The following is a 24,491-nucleotide window of genomic DNA, read 5'->3' on the forward strand; positions in this document are numbered from 1 at the left end:
TTTCCTAAATGACTCTTTTTTATTCCTCAAATCTTTTGACAACTGCTTAAGGAGCCAACTCCTTCCATCTTTTCTTCTCAAGGGAATTGTTTGTGATTGAGCCTTCAGTATTTCACTTTTAAGAAACTCCCAGCCCTCTTGGACTCCCATCTCTTTAAGTCTTTCTGACCATGGGACTCTACACAACATACTTTAAAGTCTGTTAAAATCAGCTTTCCTGAAGTCCAGTCTATACGTATGTCTACATAAAAGTTTTCTCTTTCACACAACTGAATATTCCAAAAGCACATGGTCACTGCTACCAAGTGTGCCCACTACTTCCACCTCATCTACCAGTTCTTCCCTATTGATGAGAATCAAGTCTAAAATAACAGAGCCCCTGGTTCCCCTCTCTACTTTCTGGGAAATGAAGCTGTCGGCAAGACAAGTTAAGAATTTAACGGAGTTTGCATTTTTAGCAGAGTCAGTCTTCTAACAGATATCTGGGTAATTGAAGTCACCCATGACCACTGTTTCCTCCTTTTTTTGAAAATTGTGTAATTTGGTCTAGCAGTATCTCATTCAAGTCCTCTGACTGGCTTGGTGGTCCATACCAGATACCCACAATAATACCACTCTCATTTCCCACTCTTTTTATATTTACCCAAAGACACTCAACTGAAATTTCATGCTCGGGTACCTGTATTTCTTCACAAGTATAAAGATTCCTAACATATATTGCTACACCTCCCCCCTTCTTTTCTTGTCTGTCCCTTCTGAATAGATTGTACCCCTCAATTTTAGTATTCCAATTGTGAGTATTATCCCACCAAGTTTCTATGATTCGTATTAGGGCATAGCCCCCTTCCTCTATTACGACTATTAGTTCTTCCTGCTTGTTTCCCATACTCTGTGCATTAGTGTAGAGACATTGTAATCCATTCTTTGTGTGCCTCATGATTTTGGTTTTTGAACATCCTTGTAAGCTAGTAGTTCTCTGCTTATGTAACATTCCCTGTAGAGTTGAGATCTTCTCATCTTCATATCTTGCCATCACACCACGTTCTGAATTTACATCTCGCTTCCCCTTTGTATCTAGTTTAAAGCCCTCTTCACCAGGTATGCAAAGGTTCTCCCAAAAATACTTTTTGCGTCCCTTGTGAGGTGCACACCGTCTCCTGATAATAGCCCCTCATATTGACATTGTTGACCATGATTCAGAAATCCAAACCATTCCTGCCGACACCATTGACATAGCCAGTCATTTACTTGCATAATTCCCACAGTAGTTTTAAAAGTAAAGGAGGGACTCTGAAATGGAGCTTTGTCCCCATGGCAGACTCAGGGATGCAATCAAATTAGTTGGGCTCTACAGTTTGGGCTTGTAAAATATTTGCTCCAATCCAGACAGTGAAATCCACAAGACAGCAGGGCTCTGCTTAAGAATGTTGTTTACCAGCAATGAAACAGGTGCTGAGAACAGAGGCATCCCTGAATCTTCCTCCCAAAAGTCTATGTGCAGTTCTTATCTGACTGCACTAATAATGGGGGGGGGTGAAAGAGGGAAAAAAGGACTCTATCCATCCAGCACCTTTCTAGCTTTCACCAAAAAAGCATTCTTGCAGGACAGAGAACTTGTAAGAATGGTAATCATATGTCACCTCATACTGTGGTAAAGAGATAGTAGCAGTTTATTTTCTGCTACACCACTAGCAGTTACCCTATCAAAGGTTAATTTACTATGCCTGGTGATATATATTCAGACTTTCAGAGACTGTACAAGACTTGGAGCTTGAGATATGAGGCTGGATTCTGGAGCCCCTATTTTGGATTTGTCGGCCCCGGGTTCTGAGCCAATAATAGAAAAGAACTTATGGACCAATAAAAAACCAGGCTTGTCCAATCATAGGCCTCGGCTAAGGGCCAATCATGTGCCTTGGTGGGAGTTCCAAATTGAATATAAGTTCCACGGTTTGCTTGTCTGTTGTTCAGTATTTCTAGTTCCAATAAAGTTGTTGATTGTTGGAGTTGAGTGTCTGTGTCTTACTGATCACATGAATTTAATACCTGATTTGGTGGCTTAATGACAAAATAGGTCACAGGTTCAATCCACAGCATTCCTAATTGTGAAGTTCTGGGGTTTATGAAAAATACTGTTATACTGAAAACTATTTAACACCTGTGAATGTTTTTACTTTTGAAGCAATATCACATCTTGTCAAGCCATAAAAGTGCTGTCATTTATTAATTTAACCCCCCTCCATTATAAAGGGATACAATTGCATACATCAAATTAAAAAAATCAATATAGCAAAAAAAGATAGATAGTATATTGACAAAGAATCCGCTTTTCAAAATAAAATGGATAAATGTTTGACTACAGCATGACTTGGAATGAGCATCTATTAACTACAATTAACAACTATGATTTCATTTGTGCACGTCAATTTCAAAGAGATGTACATTCCATAAAACACTATCAATAATTGTGGACTTCTCATTTATTTAAATGAAAACATAAAAGGGTGAAAACTGAAATTGTTATCTTCCTGATTCCCCACCCCTGATACTTTTACCTTTTATATATATACTAGTATCAAAGCCCGTTCCTAAGAATGGGCCTTGAAAGGGCTCCCGCCCCTGGCCCCCGGCCTGACAGCGTAAGGTGGCTTTGGGCCGCAGCATGCAGCCGGATCAAGTGGGGCGAGCAGGTGTTGGCCAGCTCATTAGCAGGCCCAGGACAGAGCTCCTTAGCAGGCAGTCAGCAGGCCAAGAGGCCCTCGCTAGTAGGCACAGTCTAGCAGGCTGGGAGGCCCTCATGAGCAGGGCTAGCCTAGCAGGCCAAGAGGCCCTCCACCATGACTTTTTGCCCTGGGCCCTCTCGCCTTACCTGCTGCTGGCTCCAGGCACTGAGACACGTCTGAGAGCAAAGAGGCCAGGGACAGAGGGTGGGAGCTGCAGGGCCAATCAGCAAAGCTGGCTGAACCCTGATTGGCCCTATTCCAACTTGGTCAGCTGGACATGTCCCACCCCCAAGGCTGTTTCACAAATATATAGAAGAACCATAGATAAGGATATAATTTACTTTGCGAATCTCAGGACATTTGTGGTAATTTTCCCTCTTTTTCACGGAGACAAGGATTACATCATTTCACATATCAATCACATTAATGTCTTGCACAGATATTTGGGATGCATGAAGAGCAGAGAGAGAGAAAAAAAAAAGCTTCCCTCCTAAATAACTATGGGAGAGACTGTTGATTGCTGTGCTAGTCTGTTACTTTCATGCCCATTGCACGTGCCTTCAATAAGGTTTTGTCTGTCTACTGTTGAGGAAAAAAGATATGTGGAACTGTGGCCCAATCCAGCACAATTTGTGTTCTTCTATCCCTAAATGGATCTGACAGGCTGTTGTTGGGGTCATGAAAGAGGATTCATAGCCTGAATTGTTTCCCCATTAATTTGGATTATTGTTGTGGCTCACATTATAGTTAGCCATTATGAAATATAAATTAGAAGGCATACAATATTAATGTTACCTGATAAGACAACTTCAACTAGGTCACCTTCTTGGATATCAGCAGCTGACTTTACAAGCTGGAGAATATTTTCTGTAGCAGAATCATGCCGGAAAAGTAGGATTTTATCATACAGTCCATAGAAACCACATTCAGGAAACTGAAAATGAATAATGTTAAGAATTTGGTTAGATGTAATTCATTTTTGTTCAAATCCTATGCAAAATGAGTAAGCAAACATTATTTGATTACTGCTAAGAGATCAAAATTGTGATAGTAAGGACCTTTTTTGTACATTAATAGATATTTTGGATATAAAGCTAAGTTTGTCAAAGACAGGGATACTAATATGGAAGTCATTTAAAAATGGTGGAGTTGTGTGATTATTCACATTGAAATGTTTCTAATATGATAATTCATGTGCTATGGTTTTGGTGGTTTGGAAGACTTAACAATTCATTTATGAAATACATCTAGTTCATTTGCATATTATTTAAAGATTATATCTCTATACATGGTAAACTAAAAATAGACAATTAGTTTCAACTAACAGTGATGAGAAAATAAAAACTGGAATAATGTAGCAAATTATATACATATCAGTAATGAAGATATATATTAGTGGGTTTTATCTTACAATGAGTTGAATGGGATTTCTGCTAATGAGTTCTTTTACACTATGGAGTCATCTCCTAATGCAAAGCAAATGACTGCAGGGGAAAACACCACTATTAATGGGAAGATTCCAAAGAAATCAAGTCAACAGAACGGTCTTTAAAATCATAAACTTAGATTTTCATATTCCAAAAATGAATTTGCACACACAAATCAAATTCAATAGTCTAGTGCTGCATACTGCATCACTACAATAGAATCATAGAATCATAGAGTTAGAAGGGGCCATAGAGGCCATCTAGTCCAACCCCCTGCTCAACGCAGGATCAGCCCTAAGCATCCTAAAGCATCCAAGAAAAGTGTGTATCCAACCTTTGCTTGAAGACTGCCAGTGAGGGGGAGCTCACCACCTCCTTAGGCAGCCTATTCCTGCCTATTCCTAAGAAGACCCTTATAGCAGAAGACATTCTTAATCCCTTCCAACTACAGGCATGGTTTTTGGTGTGCAATTTTACTGTACTGTTCAGCAGTTTCTGAAAGAAATCCCATATTTATTTAACTTATATATAGCTTGCTTTTCTTAGTAAGACTACAGGTAAATTATAAAGTGCTGAAAGCGAACAAAACTGTAATCAAAGAATACAGAACATCAAATGAACAATCCAATAGGACTAGGAGTACAAAACTGAATCACAATTCATGCAACAGCATACAGTGTAAGACATCAAATGAACAGTACAATAGGATTAAATGACAATATGAACAGCAAGCTGCCCTAGCCAACATACTGTAAGTAATGCATGGACAGCTGTGATCTACTTGTGCTAGGTTACCAACTTTGTAGGCAGCTCACAATATATGTTACTGCAGTGCTACATTAAAAGAAAATACTGGGCATTTTTGTGAATAGTTCCCTTTCACTTAATCCATATTGTCAAGGTCATTTGTCATTCATCAATATCTACCAATTATCTTTTTCCCTTTCTTACTGAACACTGAAAATAATTTCACGTCCTATAAAGCAGCGGTTCCCAACCCCCGGTCCGGGGACCGGTCCCGGTCCGGGGACCTGTCCCGGTCCGTGGATCAGTCAGTACCGGGCCACGGCTCATCCTCCTCCCCGGCTGCTGCCTCGGGGGCTGCCCTGCCACTCTGCCGCGGGCTCACCTTTGGTGCTCTCCAGCAGCCGCCATGGCTGGGCTCCCCCTTGGTGTGGCACTGTGCAGCTGCTGCTGGTAGTGCCCCCCAGTGGGCGGTGGAAAGTCAGGGGTGCTGGCGGGAAAGCAAGTGGAGCAGGGTCTCAGGCAGCGGCAGTGATGTCCCTCTGCAAAAGACTACCCCCCCCCCCGGGCCTCAGTAAAATTGTCAAGCGTTGACTGGTCCCTGGTGATAAAAAGGCTGGGGACCACTGCTCAAGAACACAATTTTAAAATTTAGAACTAATATTTATTGAAGTTAAAAACCCAAGGCTTATAGCATAGCCTCAATAAAATCAGTGCTTACATACATACCAATGACTCCACTGACCAGACACAGTTTGGTGACCTGCAGCATACTTTGGATGAAGGTTGGCTCCTACATGACACTTACTGGACACTGAGAGTGCTTGCCTTTACCGGGCCCCGCTTGTGAAAGAGGCTTTAGATATGCTTTAGGATGCTTAGGGCTGATCCTGCGTTGAGCAGGGGGTTGGACTAGATGGCCTGTATGGCCCCTTCCAACTCTATGATTCTATGATTCTATGATAGTTTTATCTGACATTCTGGTCTACAGAATTGACTAAGGTCCATAGTGTCCTGGGTATATAATAGCATTCTATGTAAAGGAGCTAATTGTATATAACATTTCTTGTGGGCTTTTTTGGTATCTTATGGATGCTGTTGTAATTTTATGCCTGACCATTGATAAAGGTGGCAATGCCATAATACATCAATGGAGGTATTGGATCTTTCTAAGTTCTGGAGAGCTAGCAAGATGGCACTATTCCACCAGGCATTTAGTTGAGGCCAAGGACCATCACTATCATCAGTGATGGGCCCTTTGCCAGACCCTCCATTACTCCTCCAACTGCAATCCATTTTATTTCCAGGCATAGAGGTTAGGAGCAAGGTGCATAGTTTGTTTTAATGTATTTTAAACCTCAATTGTGTTGTAGTGGTTTTTAACTTATTGTGTGAACCACCCCAAGACTGTGAAGAGAGGGGCGGCCTATAAATTGAAACACAAATTAATTAGTTAATTAAATCCTGAAAACACTGAGATAATGCTGGGTGGGAAGCAGGAGATCTTGAAGGACATTGTTCTCTCCACTTTGATGGAGTTCAACTGATCCTTGTTGACTCAGTTAAAAGTGTTGGGGTCATATTGGAGCCAACCTTATTATTGGTGAAGCAAGTTAATGCAGCTGCATAAAAGGGCTTTCTTCCAACTCAACCTAGCCCATATCTTAATACAGTTGAAAATTCTGGCCACCTGTATACATTAAATGTCCTATTTTGTTGATTGTACAGACTCACTTTGTGTAATCTACCTTGAGTCTCTGTAAGAAAGGCAGATTATAAATATCCTAAATAAATAATATAGAATTTCACGAACTATTTTAGCTGTCTGAGCTCTTTGTTGTAATTTGCACGACATATGTCTGGATAGTAGTTCTTCTGAAGTTGATTGTATCCAAAATAGAAGCAATGCTCTAAGTCAGTTGTCCCCAACCTGCGGGCCGCAGCCCGGCGCCGGGCCGCGAAGGCCATGGCACCGGGCCGCAGCTCCCTCTCCCCGCCCCCCCCGCAGTAAAAAACTTCCCAAGCCGCAAGCTTGCGGCCCGGGAAGCTACTTACTGCGGGAGGGCGGGAAGAGGGAATCAGGGCCGGGCTCCGCCCGTCCAGGCCGCGCCCGCGTGGCCCGATCCGCGGGCGCGGCTCGCGGGCGCGGCTCGATCCGCGGGCGTGGCTCACGGGCGCGGCCCGATCCGCGGGCGCGGCCGGGCGCGACTCGATGCGCGGGCACGGCCCGCGGGCGCGGCCGGGCGCGGTCCCCGCGGGCGCGGCCCGATGCCCTGCCGGTCCCCAGCCTAATAAAGGTTGGGGACCACTGCTTTAAGTCCATTGATTGGACCAACTTGAGTCAAATTGTATTCATGGTCATGAAACACACATTTCTTACTGCCTACTTCATAAACATTTTCAAAAGCATTGTAAAATACTTTTAGCGAATGCTAATATACCTGTCAATAATCTACTGATACCTTATGGTCTATGTCAGTGGTCCCCAACCTTTTTATCACTGGGGACCACTCAACGCCAGGGACCACTCACCAGGGACCACTCAGTGCCTTTTACTGAGGCCCGGTGGGGGGGGGTAGTTTTACTCCTCTACTCTCAACCACTGCCCTAACGCTCTCTGATCGCTATGGTAATGTTTAAACATCCCTTCAAAATAAGATACAGACATGCCACAACAATGAACATAAGGAACACTTTATTTTCATGGAAATTTTAACTCATGACAATGACAAATCAATGGGAACCCTGAGCTTGTTTCTCTGCAACGAGATAGTCCCACCTGGGAGTGATGGGAGACAATGACACCCGAAGTGTGTTGTAAAGGGCCTGGGGGTGGGGGAGAGAAGGCGTCCTTTGGGGCCCACCTCCAATTAGTCAAAGGACCACATGTAGTCCACAGCCCACGGGTTGGGGATCGCTAGTCTATGTAACTGGTCTACATTATGAGTAAGAATTATACCAGTATAGTTTATTGACAAAGTCATATAAAGCTTGTTTCCAGTGCTTTATAGCAGTGGTCTCCAACCTTTTTATCACCGGGGACCGGTCAACGCTTGACAATTTTACTGAGGCCTGGGGGGGGTAGTCTTTGGCGGAGGGAGGTTGCCACCGCCTGCACCCCTGCTCTGCTTGCTTTCCCGCTGGCGCCCCTATCTTCCCACCGCCCACTGGGGAGGTGCTGCGCAGTGCCATGCCGAGGGGGAACCCCAGGTATGGCGGTCGCCGGAGAGCACCAAAGGTGAGCCGGCAGCAGAGTGGCAGGGCAGCCCCCAAGGCAGCAGCTGGAGAGGAGGATGAGGAGGAGCCGCGGCCCGGTACTGACTGATCCACCGAGTGGTACCGGTCCCAGACCGGGGATTGGGGACAGCTGGTCTAGAAGACACCAGCACCACATCTGACAGCACCTCTGCCAACTCAGAGAGTTAGTGAACACCCACAGTGCTGATTTGAGACTGAACAGGAGAGCCTTGTATTGGAAGAGAAGATTGTTGCAAGCAAAATGCAGGAACCTTTGATGAGACTTCTGGATTGGAATGTGTAAACAGGCCACACAGAAATCTACTGAAGCCAGAAAATCCTCCTTTTGGATTGATGAGACCATGGGTTTTAGGGTTTCTATTCAGAATGTCTTCTTTTTCTTTTCTTTTCTTTTTGTTTAGCCTTTTTAGATCTAAAATAGTCCTCACATCACTATTTTTCTTCATGACTATACAAAGAACTAAATGGATTTCTGTGTCTCTGGAAACAACTCTATTGCTTCAATATCCAACAAGAGCTTTGATAATATGTTTTAGTAAGAAACCTGTTGCCCAAAAGATAAGAAAATTCCAGAGATTAGCCTTTTGATACAGTTTCAATCACCCATGGGTCATCCACAAGATCCTTCCATTGGTCTGCAGATAGTAGGAGATGACCCCGTCTTTGGATTTTTTGAGTCTTTCTGTAGCCATGCTGAAGAGGTTTTCTTGTGATTCTTGGAGATCAGAGACATGCTCAACACAGCAAAGCTAAAAAGAGGAGGAACAGCCATTGCATGGTTGCTGTGCTGCCATCAGCTAGCTGGGATGGAGGAGTCAGAAGCAGATTGGATAAACATATGGAGCAGAGGTCCATAAGTGACTATTAGCCACAATTTACAGATAGAACAGAACAGAATGCTCTATATTTTTGGTACCTGAGTGGCAACAGTAGGAGGGCTTCTGGAGTTCTGGCCCTGCAGGTGGACCTTCTGATGGCACCTGAGTTTTGGTCACTGTGTAACACAGAGTGTTGGACTACACAGGCTATTGACCTGATCCAACATGGCTTCTCTTATATTCTTAAGTAACACTGCAAACAATACAACAGTTGGATTTGGGTGCAAGCAAAGTTGGTCGAGTTCATACATTATATCACCCACAAAGTTAATGATGTCAGAATGAGCCAAGAATGCAGAAAAGAGGATGAAGTTACAATATCTGGGCATTTTCTCCAGTGAAGAGGATGCACTCTGCAAACAGATGCAGATTTCTACAATATGAATATTGGTACTGAATTTTGTGATGAAGACAAAGAAACGTATAGAACCAACCCTGAAATGGCACGTGAATCTCTGTTCAAATCAATACACAAAAAGAATTCCAAGAAATATACTTTTCCCCCCATACACACAAGTAAAACAATGTGCATTCAGACTTCTTTTGAGTTGTATAGTAGTTGTAGTGTTGGACTAGACTTAATGTACATTCAGACTTCTCTTGAGTTATGTATTGGTCAGGATATTGGACTATGACCTGGGAGAACTAGGTTCACATCTGCATTCTGCCATGGAAGCTTAGTGGGTGATCCAAGTCACAGAAGTAGAGGGAGGATAACAATCTATGACACTTTAGGTAACAATTTGGGGAATGATGAGATCAAAACAAAGTAAATAATAACAAAAATTGCTGTAGATCAAAATGATTTCCCGCCTCTGTAGACAAACCTGAAATGGCATTGTTGATTAAGAATAGCAATGCTGGGATAAAAACAGCTTGTGCAATAACCTTGGTATCCCTGATTTTGTGAAGGATATGAACACTTCTCAGCTTGACTAAGACTCTATTGCATGGAACATATGACTCATTAACTGTTCAGAAAAAAAATTCCATAATTCTTATTTTATAGTTTAGAAGTATACCATAAGAACCTCCATAAACCATAGATATGTTTGTATTCTCAAAGTTTTGCTCAGCATCATTTTACATCTTGTCTATTTACTGACAAGAACTCTTACAGCAATTATTAGGCTTTAGTTTTATAAAAGCTCAGGAGTGGCAAAGAGCAGGCCAGATAAATTATTGTGACAGCTGAGTTTCAATCCTTGCTTGGTTGCCACAATCCAACCAGAAGGTTTTTTAGCAGATTTATTACACAGAACAAACAAACACTATCTGTTTAATACTTATCAGGAAAAAGATAAGCAAATGCATCACACTCAACAAAGCCTTTAAATGAGGCTTTCAAAGGAAAGAATATACAGTTAAACTGCGAGTATATATTTTCTAAAAACAATATTCTCTGTGTGTGCGTGTGTGTGAGAGAGAGAGAGAGAATTTCCTTTATCCTTGGGAAGATTGGACTACATGCCAAAAAAACCCGGAAACCCAAGAGACCATGACTGGCATAGTTATGGGTAGGCATACTGCAAACTTCAGCATAACACAACTGACAGGTGAACTTGGTGATGAAAAGTGCTGTCAAGTTGCAGCCAATTTATACCAAAGCAAAAGGGTTTTCAGGGCAAGAGACATTCAGAAGTGGCTTGCCATTGCCTGCTTCTGACCCTGGATTTTGTTGGTAGTCTTCCATATGAGTTCCAACCAGGCATGAACCTGCTTAGTTTCTGAGATCTGATTGGGCTAGGCTATGCTGAGAGTAGAGCAGCAAATACTGAAGTTTATGTCATCACCATTGGCTCAATTGAAGAAATTATTAGAACTGCCACCTGGGTATCTTCTACATACCATTAATTAGATACCCGTGTGTTGGCTCACTGCAGCCTGATATGCTGGTTCTACACTAGTTATTCAGACAAATTAATTCTATGGTTATCTAGCTGTGAACCTTAACCATCTCACTGTAGTACAACACAGATTTTGTGCAGGGAAAACAGGAGCTATCCATCTAGCACTAAGTGTAACAACACAAGATGAAGCCATTTTTATCTTGGCCTCTCAACACTATTTGGGAAAGCTGGAGGGGCAGAAACAGAACTCAGTCCCCTCCTCAACATTAATTTTACCCATTCTGTTATATAATGAATTCTGAGCATATTGAATTTAAACCATTTTTAAACTGCACATAGAAACATACTGTGTCTTCCCAAATACTATAGTGTTCTTCTTTGAGTTTCCTTGAACTCCTCTGGCTTTCTGAAGGCGGCAACCCTCTGTCAGTACCCAATCTCCCTTTTCTGAGACACCATTATCTCTCTAGCTCCTGAAGTGTCTAAAGCAGTATTCTTTCAGACCAGAGCAGAAAAATCCTCAGAGTTTATTTCCCTGTTTAACTGGGCAGGGATTTTTCTTCTCTCTCTAGAAGATATATTCCCTTTCCTTTGGCCTTGACTCAGAATCACAGTCCACAATCCAAATCACCTTGCCAAATATTATTCCCAGTTTTTCTGTCCATGTAGAGCTGATTTCGGTTAAGAAAGTAACTGATTTTGAAATGATCCTTGTACAAATCTCCTTGTGAATTTAATCAAGCAGCAGATGGGGAACAATGGTCTGCTGAAATCTTGCACTACCCACTCCCAACAAATATACTGATCTTTAAAGAACAAGCGGTTGTTCGGAAATTGCTCCTTTGTCCTCCCTTCCAGGAAAAAAAAATTGCCACCACAATGTGTTTGTTGGTTAAGTTTTGGGCTGAGAGGTGAGAGAAAGAACACAGGCATTCCAGTCAGAAGAAGGGCTGCTGGGAGAGTGCACTATCTTCTTAGTAGAAAATTCCATATTGGGGAGGACATGAATGTTGTTTCCTTTTTTTCCTTTAAAATATTAATTTTAAATATCTATGAAAACTTTTCAGAGCCCTTAGATCACAGTAGGATATCAAACAACAAATAAGCACCAAAATATAAATGTTAAAGAGAAAATGTACATAGAATATTTGCTGCAAATACTATAAAGTATTTTAATAGAAACAAAAGAAGCTAAACTTGAGAACAAGTTCACATCACAAAGCAATAACTGGCAGTAATAATTAATGAAACCGTAAGCTTTGTTACATACATTGTGCTATTGTAGATTATAATAACGTAATGGATCATTTCTTTGCAGAACTTACTCATGAACCTTAATACCCACACAATTGCATGTACATTTAAAATAAAGTGGTAAAGTAAACATCATAATTGCTCATACGTATTAAAGAAAATGCATTTGATGCATTTTATTGTGTTGTGAATCTAAACAAACGATAAGCATTTCACATTACATAATGACAATTACCCATAATGGCAATGTTGGGGGAAATTATTCATTTCTATAAAAGCTAATATTAGTTATGAGTACTGATGCAATGCTTCACATACATTATTAGAATAATCCTCCCAACAACAGAATGTAAAATGGGATATAAATAAACAAAATTATACTAGATTCAAGTCGGTAGCTCTGTTGGTCTGAAGCAGCACAGCAAAACAAAATCAGAGTCCAGTAACACCTTTAAGACCAACAAAGATTTATTCAAGGTGTGAGCTTTCGATTGCAAGCACTCTTCCTCAGACTAAGAACTGACCATCATGACAGTGGGAATATATAAGCAAAAGTTAATCCTGTTAAATTAGTAAACTGTGTCACAACATCCAAATACAGCCATATGATAATTCTATGCTAACACAGCCAATCAGTCCCCTGAAACTCAGTTGTAGTTCACAAAAACATAGGAGAAATAAAACTATGTTAGTGACTAATGGCTTACACTTTATCAAGGATTAATGGTCACAGGTCTGACATCAAAAACCATAAAACTGAAAAACCTATAGGGGAACACTTCAGCCTTCCAGGACATTCAATATGTGAATGTTCCCAAATGTTTTATGTAAACCGCCCAGAGCCTTAGGGAAGGGCGGTATAAAAATATAATAAATAAATAAATAAATAAATAAATAAATAAATAAATAAATAAATAAATAAATAAATAAATATGTGACCTGAAAGTAGCTGTTTTATTGCAAAGGAACTTCCAGAACAGACTAGAAAGGAAGATCGAAGAAATGCAAGTTATTACAATTACATACCCTGGACTCAACAAGGACATAGGTTCTTTATCTCACTATGTATGCTAACCTTGTATAACTTGTGTATCCACATTCCTCACAATTTATTTTAATTGGGACAATGTGACTGTTAGTAATATATTATGTAATTTTGAATTTAACTCTCTGGTCTCAGGACTAGATAGCTGCCAGCTCAGCTTCTACTTGTAGGAATGTTTCACACTTGGGTGGAGACAGATGGGGCAAGCAACAAATGTTGTTATTGCAGTATATTAACACTTCTTTCATAGCATATTAACATGCCACAGCACAAAGTTTGTGAGTTTCTCCCTTATAAAGATCCATGAGCATAATATCAAATAACTGCCAGTCGTTTCACAATTTAGAGCCACTTCATTTATATCTGTCTACTCTGTGGCTCTCTTCACTTGCATATGGTAGGATGTTGATATAAAGGCTTTCCTACATATGTTTAAAAAGGGGGGACCCTTTATAGCTTAGGAAGTATGACTTGAATCCACATAGATTTTTATTTAAAAATTATATTTATCTGACAGTCTTCAAGCAATCCTACAAGCTTTAGGCTGATCTTGCACTGAGCAAGGATTTGGACTAGATGGCCTGTATGACCCCTTCCAACTCCATGATTCTATTATTCTATCTGCAGAACTGGGCAAAAGAGTTCTGTTGTGATGCACCCCTTTGTTCTCCACCTGGTGCTGATTTTAAAGCAGACAGATTAAGGGGAGCATAAGAATTAATTAATGGGTTAAATGTCAAGAGAAAGATATGTTATTGGGTATCCCATAAAGAGGAAGTGGGGACAGATCATCATTAACATGAAAACAGGAAGGAACTGAACAATATAATCTATCAGGAAACCAAAGAAAGCAAACATTTGAACAACTACCCATGTTTGAGAGATCCATGTAAAACTGATGTACATAGGATTCCAGCTACAACATAAGACATATGTCATCACATCGGGATGCAACACTTGTGGCAAGTATCCTTGCCAGCCAATAAAGTGGGGAGTGGAGACTACCACCAGTTTACAGAAACATCTGCCCAGGAAGAAAAGCCCGATATGAATGTCCCATCTAACTTCAGAGTTCATAGTCTTCAATACTGAAATCAAAATGATAGCCTGGAACAGATTCTCTCTTTTTCTGTTAGGATATTTATTCAGAACCGCCTGTTTTTTCATGTTATAGAGATGTATTTGCAATTTAGCAACGAATTCAGATTTAAATATTGTTTAAAAACTGATTAACCATTTCATAATTTATTTTGAGCACCCTAGTGTTTTTCCGAGCTCTTCCACCATGTCTGCAGTTTAGGCCAGTGCGGAGAGAAGATCTGCTGGGCCCCCCCAAAGGAAAGTACTCCACCACACTATTGTTCAGTAGTGGTGGCCAGCTGTTTCTGCCCTGTGCCCCAGCCAGGCTAGGTGGGGGGTTGGTTTTTGCCACCATGCTTGACATTGGAATTTGTATTTGTGAACTGTTTACAATTTTAGTGGGGGTTTTAAGGGGATTATTGTGTTTTTGACTTTTCATCTTCTAACCGGCCAGGAGCCAGCCCAGCCAGGAGCGGCATGAAATAAATTTCAACTAATAATAATAAAGATAATTGGCTAATTGCTGTATTCCATATCTTTAAGGAAGAGGAGTTGGTTTTTATACTCCACTTTTTACTACCCAAAGGAGTATCAAAGTGGCTCACAATCATCTTCCCTTCCTTTCCCTACAACAGACACCCTATGAGGTAGGTGATGCTGAGAGAGCTCTGACAGAACTGCTTTGTGAGAACAGCTCTAACAGGACAGTGACTAGCCCAAGTTCACCCAGCTGGCTGCACGTGTGAGAATCCACAGATGCTTCCAATACTCAGACTTCATTTAGGGAAAGAAAGTATTTTATTGAGGCATCAAACAGACCATCATGGAGTCCTTGCTAAGATTGGGGATCCTACGCAAGTCTTATCAACCCAAAGCCCTCAGCCTCTCACAGCACCAAACAGTTTGGGCAAGAATGGCACATGTTGATGAAATGGCTGTCCAGGATCCAAGGCCTCCAAGATTGTTCCCAGGGAAACAGGGCAGAGAGCATGGCTTTTCACACTTAAGATCTAATACAAGATCTGTGTGGAATCAAAGACATACCACTAAAGGGTTGGGGGGGGGCACACTGCAATCAAGTTACACTAATCAGATTGCATGACAGACACTGTAAATAATAGAGTACAAAACATCAATCAGGGAAAAACATCAAACAGGGTTTTGACAGGATACAGAGAAGCAGGGAATCAAACCTGGCTCTCCAAATTAGAGGCCCCCACTCTTAACCACTATACCAAGCCATATAGTTTAATGTATAGTAGAAAGCTAATGTGGTGTATCAGTCAGAGTGCTAAATTAGGCTCAGGAAACCTATGTTCATGTCCCTAAATGGTTTGGGACTAACATAGCTGAACAACTGCCTTTAAGAATATAATCCCCACATTGCTTGAGCTCATCATCATGCAATTTTTTGATAGTGCCTGATCCTTGGGAAGTCTGTCATGCTTCCACCATGGCACAGCCTCTGTCCATCATAGCTCATACTGGTGAAGACCTGTTCTATACAGTCTATACAGTTCTATACAGTCAGTAAAAACAAGACCAGGAACCGATTGTGGTTCAGATCATCAGCTTCTTGTTGCAAAATTTAGGCTAAAATTGAAGAAAGTAGGGGAAAGCACTAGGTCACTCAGATATGAACTAAATCATATCCCTAATGAATACACAGTAGATGTGAAAAAATAGATTTAAGAATTAAATTTGATAGACGGTGCCTGAAGAACTATGGACGGAGGTTGGCAGCATTGTACAAGAGGTAGCAACTAAAACCATCCCAAAGAAAAGGAAATTCAAGACAGCAAAATGGCTGTCTGAGAAAGCTTTACAAATAGCTGAGGAGAGAAGGGAAGTGAAAGGCAAGGGAGAAAGAGAAAGATACACCCAACTGAATGCTGAATTCGAGAGAATAGCTAGAAGAGATAAGAATGCCTTCTTAAATGAACAGTGCAAACAAATAGAAGAAAACAACAGAATAGGGAGGATCAGCGGTCTCTTCAAAAAACTGGAGATATGAAGAGAACATTTCATGCAAAGATGGGTATGATAAAGGACCAAAATGGTAAGGACCTAACAGAAGCAGAAGAGATTTTAAAAAGGTGGCAAAATTATACAGAAGAATTATTCAAGAGCAAGCTTAACATCCCTGATAACCATGAGGGGGTAGTCACTGACCTGAAGCAAGACATCCTGGAATATGAAGTCAACTGGGCCTTAGGAAGTCTGAGCAACAATAAAGCGAGTGGAGGTGACAGAATTCCAGTTGAACTATTCAAAATCTTAAAAGACGATGCAGTAAAAGTGCTACACTCACTATGCCAGCAATTTTGGAAAACTCAACAGTGGCCACAGGATTGGATAAGATCAGTTTACATTCCAGTCCTAAAGAAGGGCAATGCCAAAGAATGTTCAAACTACCACACCATTGCACTCATTTCTCATGCTAGCAAAGTTATGTTCAAAATCCTACAAGCTAGGCTCCAGCAATATGTGGATCGAGGACTTCCAGAAGTACAGGCAGGATTTCGAAGAGGCAGAGGAACTAGAGATCAAATTGCCAACGTAGGCTGGATCATGGAGAAAGCTAAGGAGTTCCAGAAAAACTTTTACTTCTGCTTCATTGACTATGCTAAAGCCTTTGATTGTGTAGAACACAACAAATTATGGCAAGTTCTTAAAGAGATGGAAATACCAGAGCATCGTATCTGTCACTTGAGAAACCTATATGCAGGTCAAGAACAGATTCTGTATACTGTCACCTTGCCTATTTAACTTGTATGCGGAGCACATCATAAGAAAGGCGGGATTAGAGGAGTCACAAATTGGGATCAAGATTGCAGGGAGAAATATCAACAACCTCAGATATGCAGATGATACCACTCTAATAGCAGAAAGCGAAGAGGATCTAAAGAGCCTATTGATGCGGGTGAAGGAGGAGAGTGCAAACGTTGGCTTGAAACTCAACATCAAGAAAACGAAGATCATGTCATCCAGCCCTCTCAATTCCTGGCAAATAGATGGGGAAGAAATGGAGGTAGTGACAGATTTATTTTCCTGGGCTCCAAGATCACTGCAGATGGGGACTGCAGCAAAGAAATTAAAAAACACTTGCTCCTGGGGAGGAAAGTTATGGCAAATCTAGACAGCATCCTAAAAAGCAGAGACATCACCCTGCCAACAAAAGTGCATCTAGTCACTGGCTGTAAAAGTTGGACCATAAGGAAGTCAAAGAATGGAGGCCTTCGAACTCTGGTGCTGGAGAAGACTCTTGCGAGTCCTAGAGGAGATCAGCCTGGACTGCTCCTTAGAAGGCCAGATCCTGAAGATGAAACTCAAATACTTTGGTCACCTCATGAGAAGGAAGGACTCCTTGGAGAAGAGCCTAATGCTGGGAGCGATTGAGGGCAAAAGAAGAAGGGGACGACAGATAATGAGGTGGCTGGATGGAATCACTGAAGCAGTTGGTGCAAATTTAAATGGACTTCGAGGAATAGTAGAGGACAGGAAGGCCTGGAGGATCATTGTCCATGGGGTCGCAATAGGTTGGACACGACCGCACCTAACAACAGCAACAAATGATAGTTCTGTTGTATGTCTTTAAAAAGTCGTGAGCCCCTTAAGCCCCACACTGGGGGAATGAGGTGCCAATCAAAAATTGCCAATGCCGACTATATTTCAAGTCATCATGGCGGGGTATTGGGAAAAGTTTTCAATTAGCAATAATCGCGCCTCGGATTAACCTCATTGGCTACGATACCGCCACTGCGCAAAGCTGGGGGAATGGGGTGAGATATGAAATTGAATAAAATACTATGAAATTCACTTGATAACCATGAGCCAATATCAGTGAGTTTGATGTTGGGATAAAATTCTGGAGGAGAGAACTATGTATGGTCCCCTAAGTAAAGTGGCAAGATAACAAATACAGTTGTTGTTGTTGTTGTTGTTGTTGTTAGGTGTGAAGTCGTGTCTGACCCATCGCGACCCCATGGACAATTATCATCCAGGCCTTCCTGTCCTCTACCATTCCTCAAAATCCATCTAGCTTATAGTTAGCCAGAAGTAATAATACAACCCTGCTGAATACCTATATAGCTTAAATAAATCTATTCATGCCTGTTCAATGAGGCTTACTTCCAGGAATATGTTTTTAGGATTACACTGTTATGTGCCTTGCAAGTTTTTATCACACTTAAAATGTTATTTTCATAGTACATCTCTTGAGTGCTTAACAATCAAATGCCATTCATATCTTTATGGCAATAAATATGTAGTTTCTTATGTTACCTTACATTCTTGTTAAGCCAATGCACTTCCAGAATCATGAGCTGTTTGTTAATCATTATGTCTGTTCAATGAGCTCTACAAGCACTTCAAGGCTCATACTGAAGTTAATTTATTCACAAACCATGTCAACATTCCAGAGTGAGACTTGGAATTCTTTCATCAAAAAGCACCTGTTAAATATTTGGCAATAAACGTATCAACTAACTTGAATAACCACTTTACAGAAGATTGATTAGGTAAACTGGAATTACCTTTTCCTTTTCTTAACACTGGCAGAAGTTAATAAACAAGTGATAGAAATACTGATCATTTCATTTGGATAGATAAGAAACCAGTTCAGGTGAAAAAAACTGACCAACAATTATTGAATAATATAGCTAATCTAAGAGTCTTTTGTGGTGCAGAGTGGTAAGGCAGCAGACATACAGTCTGAAAGCTCTGCCCATGAGGCTGGGGGTTCGATCCCAGCAGCCGGCTCAAGGTTGACTCAGCCTTCCATCCTTCCGAGGTCAGTAAAATGAGTATCCAGCTTGCTGGGGGGTAAACGGTAATGACTGGGGAAGGCACTGGCAAACGACCCCGCATTGAGTCTGCCATGAAAACGTTAGAGGGTGTCATCCCAAGGGTCAGACATGACCCAGTGCTTGCAAAGGGGATACCTTTACTTTACTTATAGCTAATCTTGTCTTATTTGCTGAAGCTGCTCAACCAATGTGGCCAGTTCAATTGTCCGAATCCAAATATCAAGTGTAAATGTCTTATACCAGAACAAGCGTCAATACTATCAAATATTTTTTTACTTGAGGCAGATAACAAAAGCTTGTCACTTATCAGCTGGAATAATATTAGGAAAATATCTTATTCAGGAATTCAAATTTCATAATGGTAACAATAGTGCAGACTTTTTCATTCAGAGTTTCTTGATGGCTCTGGAAGGGTTTCCCAAACGGGTGAATGTTCATTAATTTTTTAGATATTTTTAAAATGTATTAGACACTTATTGGGTGATATGACCATATATGTCAACCCCCCCACCCCCCAAAAATGGCCAATGATGGGACTGGAGGGATTGAGAAGAGGAAGGGTCTTATGTGGGCCCCTCTTAGCTATGTTTCCCAACTATATTCTGTATGATCATGCCACTTTTGGGGTTTCTTGAAGCCTGGAGAATGTTTCAGAGGTATTTCAACTGTAAAAAAGTAGAGAAAAGTTGGCCTATTGTATATAAAAAATAATAGGGAGTCTGATGGCATAATCTTTAGAAGGTTATAGTCCACTTGCAATGCACAAAGCATGTCTTAAGCCAGCAGATGTATATGTATTGGATAAATAAACTCGTAAAGAGTAGGGTTAACAAGCAATGAAATGCAAGGGGTACCAGATATGAATATGCAAGATTTAACTATATACAAGATATGAACAGTGAGCATTATCAACGGTAGAAACAGGTAACACTATTTAAATGGACACTAAGGTAATTTAATACTTGTAGTATGACAGAATTCATTGTTTTTATCAAGATTTAAAGACCAGAGCAAAGATCCCAAAAGTTATACAACTATTTTTCCAGGAAATGTAAGACTAAATTATTAAATTTTGCAAGAATAGTGTTATTTTTATTTTAAAAATCAGTACTTGAAACCAGATGTTTCAATGATTCTAAAAATAAATGAAACTTGAGATTTATCTCTTTCTAAAAAATGAAGAGTCATTACAGCTTAGGTAAGAAGGTTCCTAATAAATCATCTCCAAATCTATGCTTGTTTAGAAATAAATCTAAAGTAAAGTGAGTCAGCTATACAGAAATAAAGCACAGACATCTACCTCATACAACTTATTCAAGTAACTCAACAATCACCCACTGCTTTTCACAAATCATTCTCCTTTATCTTTCAAAACAAATCAATGTATGTAGCTTACTGACTCTATTGGGCTTCATTGGACTTACAGTTAAGTAGCACTACACAGCATTACAATGATAATCTATCACAATTAGAATCATAGAATCATAGAGTTGGAAGGGGCCATAGAGGCCATCTAGTCCAACCCCCTTCTCAACGCAGGATCAGCCCTAAGCATCCTAAAGCATCCAAGAAAAGTGTGTATCCAACCTTTACTTGAAGACTGCCAGTGAGGGGGAACTCACCACCTCCTTAGGCAGCCTATTCCACTGCTGAACTACTCTGACTGTGAAAAATTTTTTCCTGATATCTAGCCTATATCGTTGTACTTGAAGTTTAAACCCATTACTGCGTGTCCTCTCCTCTGCAGCCAACAGAAACAGCATCCTGCCCTCCTCCAAGTGACAACCTTTCAAATACTTAAAGAGGGCTATCATGTCCCCTCTCAACCTCCTTTTCTCCAGGCTGAACATTCCCAAGTCCCTCAACCTATCTTCATAGGGCTTGGTCCCTTGGTTCCAGATCATCTTCGTCGCTCTCCTCTGTACCCTTTCAATTTTATCGACGAACTTCTTGAAGTGAGGTCTCCAGAACTGCACACAGTACTCCAGGCGTGGTCTGACCAGTGCCGTATACAATGGGACTATGACATCTTGTGATTTTGATGTGATGCCCCTGTTGATACAGCCCAAAATGGCATTCACCTTTTTTACCGCTGCATCACACTGCCTACTCATGTTTAGTTTACAATCCACAAGTACTCCAAGGTCTTGGTCACACACAGTGTTATCTAGAAGCGTATCCCCCATCCAGTAGGCATGCTTTTCATTTTTCTGACCCAGATGCAGAACTTTACACTTATCTTTATTAAATTGCATCATGTTCTCATTTGCCCATTTTTCCATTGTGTTCAAATCTCGTTGAACTCTGTCTCTATCTTCCGGAGTATTTGTCAGTCCTCCCAATTTGGTGTCATCTGCAAACTTGATGAGTAGTCCCTCCACCCCCTCATTAATAAATACGTTAAAAAGTACCGGGCTGAGCACTGAGCCCTGAGGTACCCCGCTACTCACCTCTCTCCAGTCTGATGAAACACCATTGACAACAACTCTTTGTGTGCGGTTCTCTAACCAATGCCCTATCCACCTGACTATCTGAAAATCCAGATTGCAGTCCTTCAACTTATCCATCAGAACATCATGGGGAATCTTGTCAAAAGCTTTACTAAAATTCAAGTAAATGACATCAACCGAATTTCCACGATCCAGAAAACCTGTTACTTGGTCAAAAAAGGAAACCAGGTTGGTCTGGCAGGACCTGTTGGAGACAAATCCATGCTCTTCCTTGGATCACCAAATTGTCCTCCAGATATTTGCAGATTGCTCCCTTTAATATCTGCTCCATTATCTTCCCCACAACAGAGGTCAGACTCACTGGTCTGTAGTTTCCCAGGTCATCCTTCCTCCCTTTTTTGAAGATCAGAATAACGTTTGCTCTCTTCCAGTCCTCCGGGACATCTCCAGTCCTTAAAGAGGTCCCGAAGATGATGGACAAGGGCTGTGCAAGTTCTCTGGAAAGTTCTTTGAGCACTCTCGGGTGCATTTCATCTGGCCCAGGGGATTTGAACTCATCCAGTGCAGCTAAATGCCACTCGACAATTATTCAGTGAAGGCAGATTATCTGATGCAGCTGTCCCCAACCCCCGGCCCGGAGACCAGTACCAGTTCGAAGACCAGTACCAGTGTCCTCTGAGATGAAAGAGGACAGGACAACTTACTGGCAGTGGGGCATGCTCTGAGGCCCCCTTCTCTTCAAACTAGCAAACTTCTGAAACTGGCAGGAAGTTGGGGGAGGAGAGCTGAAAGCCTTATTAGCCCTTCCTGGCTAAGGGCTCCCTCCTGATAAGGGCTAAACTACCAGGGCGGGCCATCCCTGGCTGAGAGCCATCTCCTATTGTGGGAATATTTCCCTGAGTGGCCAGTTAGGTAGGGAGTGATTGGCCTTCATGCGATTTGAGCTGATTGGGTCTCATTGGCAGAGTACAATTTGAACTCATTGAACCTCAATGGCTGAGTGCTATCTCTCTATTGGTGGCACACCCCCAGGGCGGGCCAATCAGGTAGGGAATGAGTTGTCCGCATGCAATTTCACCTGATTGGCTCTCATTTGGAAGTGTGCTCTCTCTGTTGGTGGCACGCCATCAGAGAGGGTGAACCAGGTAGGGATTGAGTTGTCAACTTGAGCCTTATTATGTTGAGTGATGAGCTTTTTTGTGCATGTACACTTTTTCAAATGTAGAGCAGGTTTCATTTGATCTAGAACCCACTTACTGTCCATGTGCTAATAGCCAAAGAGAAACAACATAACATGTATTATTACACTGTCCTATCTATAACACTTTCAGAGGCAATTTAATACAGCCAATTCTTGGCAGACTCCAAAGTCATTTCTCAATGGATAAAGTTAAGAAGCTCCTTAACAATAAAAAGGTTGAATAACTCTCTGCACTAAGATTGGGTGCTTTGGCACCCAAAGCGAATGGTCGCTCCTGATGCAGCCGGCGCCGTGAGTGGGGAGGGGAGGCGTGCGTGTAAGCACGCCAGTGGGTGCACACACACAGGCATGGAGCTCTGCGCCTGCGTGTGTGCACCCACCAGTACTCCGACACCCACGCCTCCCCTCTACCCCCAGGTGCAGCACTGGCTGTGTTGGGAGCAACCGGCCGCTTCAGGTGCTGAAACACCCTGTGCTGCTATTAAATTAAGTAGTATATACATAGGACAGAAGGTATCTCTGTCCTCTGAAAGTATCTCTGAAATAATTGATTACTTTGCATATGGTGTTTTAACAATGAGTTTTAATTATGCTTTAAGTTTTATACAGTTGGTTTAAATATGATTCTGTAAACACATTTTTTTGGCATTTACTGATATTTTAAATGTATTTTTATAGTTTGGTCTGAAAAAATATAAATAAATTTGTTGTTAAACTTATATGTCTTCTTGGTGGTCCAAGATATCCATAAAACTCTCTTCTAAATATGACATTTCAAATGAATCAATTTTCTTCCTGTTCTCTTTCTTCATTATTCAATGTTCATACTGCTAGATTTAGCAGTATGAATTATCTTGGTCTTGGTCACCAGTTACACAACCTTACTTGTTTCTTTTCTGGTTCATTCATGGCTTCCTTCCCAGTCTCAATCTCCTGATTTAATCATTGCAGTCTCCCTTCTGGTTGAAAAAGGAGCCAAGGAATCTTTGAACAATTTCAATTTCTTCATCATCAATCTTAAAGTTGTATAATTCCCTTCTGGTCATTCCTTTTATTTCTTCAGCTGTTAAACTACTTTGCCACTTTTTTGCTTTAACTTTCAGTAGCGGTGAGTTCAAGTTTTCACTATTTTCTGCTAGTTGTCATCTGCATATCTAAAACTGTTAATGTTCCTTCCTTCCTTTGTAACCCAAGATAGAAAACTAATATTCTTTGGAAATTCTTTTATACCTTGCAGTAATCAACAAATATTTGCAATATGATCGCTAGTGCTTCTTCCTTTTCTATATCCAGCTTGAAATCTGGCATTTATCTTTTCATGGTAACAGTCTTTGTTGTAAAATTGCGAGTATTTTACACTACGGGTGTTTTGGTGGGTTTTTTTCAAATCTGTCCCTCTTAATAAAACAGTAAGGAGGGTTGGAGTGAGCTGTGTCCATGATCAAAACTCCCGGATTGGCCCCTTGGCTCTGGATTGACAAGTGGAGGGGTCAATCGGAAGGCACGAAGCGACTTCCGATTGGGCCCTCACCAGGACAGACCAGAGTTCTAGCCAGTTGGGTGCGGCAAAGCCAAAGTTCTGACAGGGCCAAAGTTCTGACTGGTTTGGCTGGGGGTTAGACACAATCAAGCCATGTGTGTTTCTTCTTTGCAACTCTCTGCAGATTTGAGGCAACTGCACAGCGTTATTCTGCAGACAGAACTGGATGCTGTTGCGGAGGTTCTTTTGTCTCTTGTTTCATCTGCACAACAACCCTGTGCAGTAGGCCTCAA

General features: G+C 41.3%; 1 protein-coding gene and 1 pseudogene across 5 annotated transcripts in view; both read right to left on the reverse strand.

Moving 5' to 3' along the window:
- The window catches only part of PRKD1 (protein kinase D1), a 150,732-nt gene that overhangs the window by 56,962 nt on the left and 69,279 nt on the right, over window positions 1–24,491 (reverse strand). For 4 of the 5 annotated variants that reach the window (XM_077323011.1, XM_077323010.1, XM_077323009.1 and 1 more), the window contains exon 3: window positions 3,519–3,657. The exons of the other annotated variant lie outside the window; for it this stretch is intronic. In XM_077323011.1, coding sequence (XP_077179126.1) covers window positions 3,519–3,657 — 139 coding nt within the window. The remainder of the gene's footprint in view (window positions 1–3,518; window positions 3,658–24,491) is intronic. 5 annotated transcript variants of the gene reach the window in all.
- Window positions 17,882–18,030, reverse strand: LOC143831022 (U4 spliceosomal RNA; annotated as a pseudogene).

The sequence above is a fragment of the Paroedura picta genome, chromosome 2 (genome assembly GCF_049243985.1).
Source record: "Paroedura picta isolate Pp20150507F chromosome 2, Ppicta_v3.0, whole genome shotgun sequence".
Lineage (NCBI taxonomy): Eukaryota > Metazoa > Chordata > Lepidosauria > Squamata > Gekkonidae > Paroedura > Paroedura picta.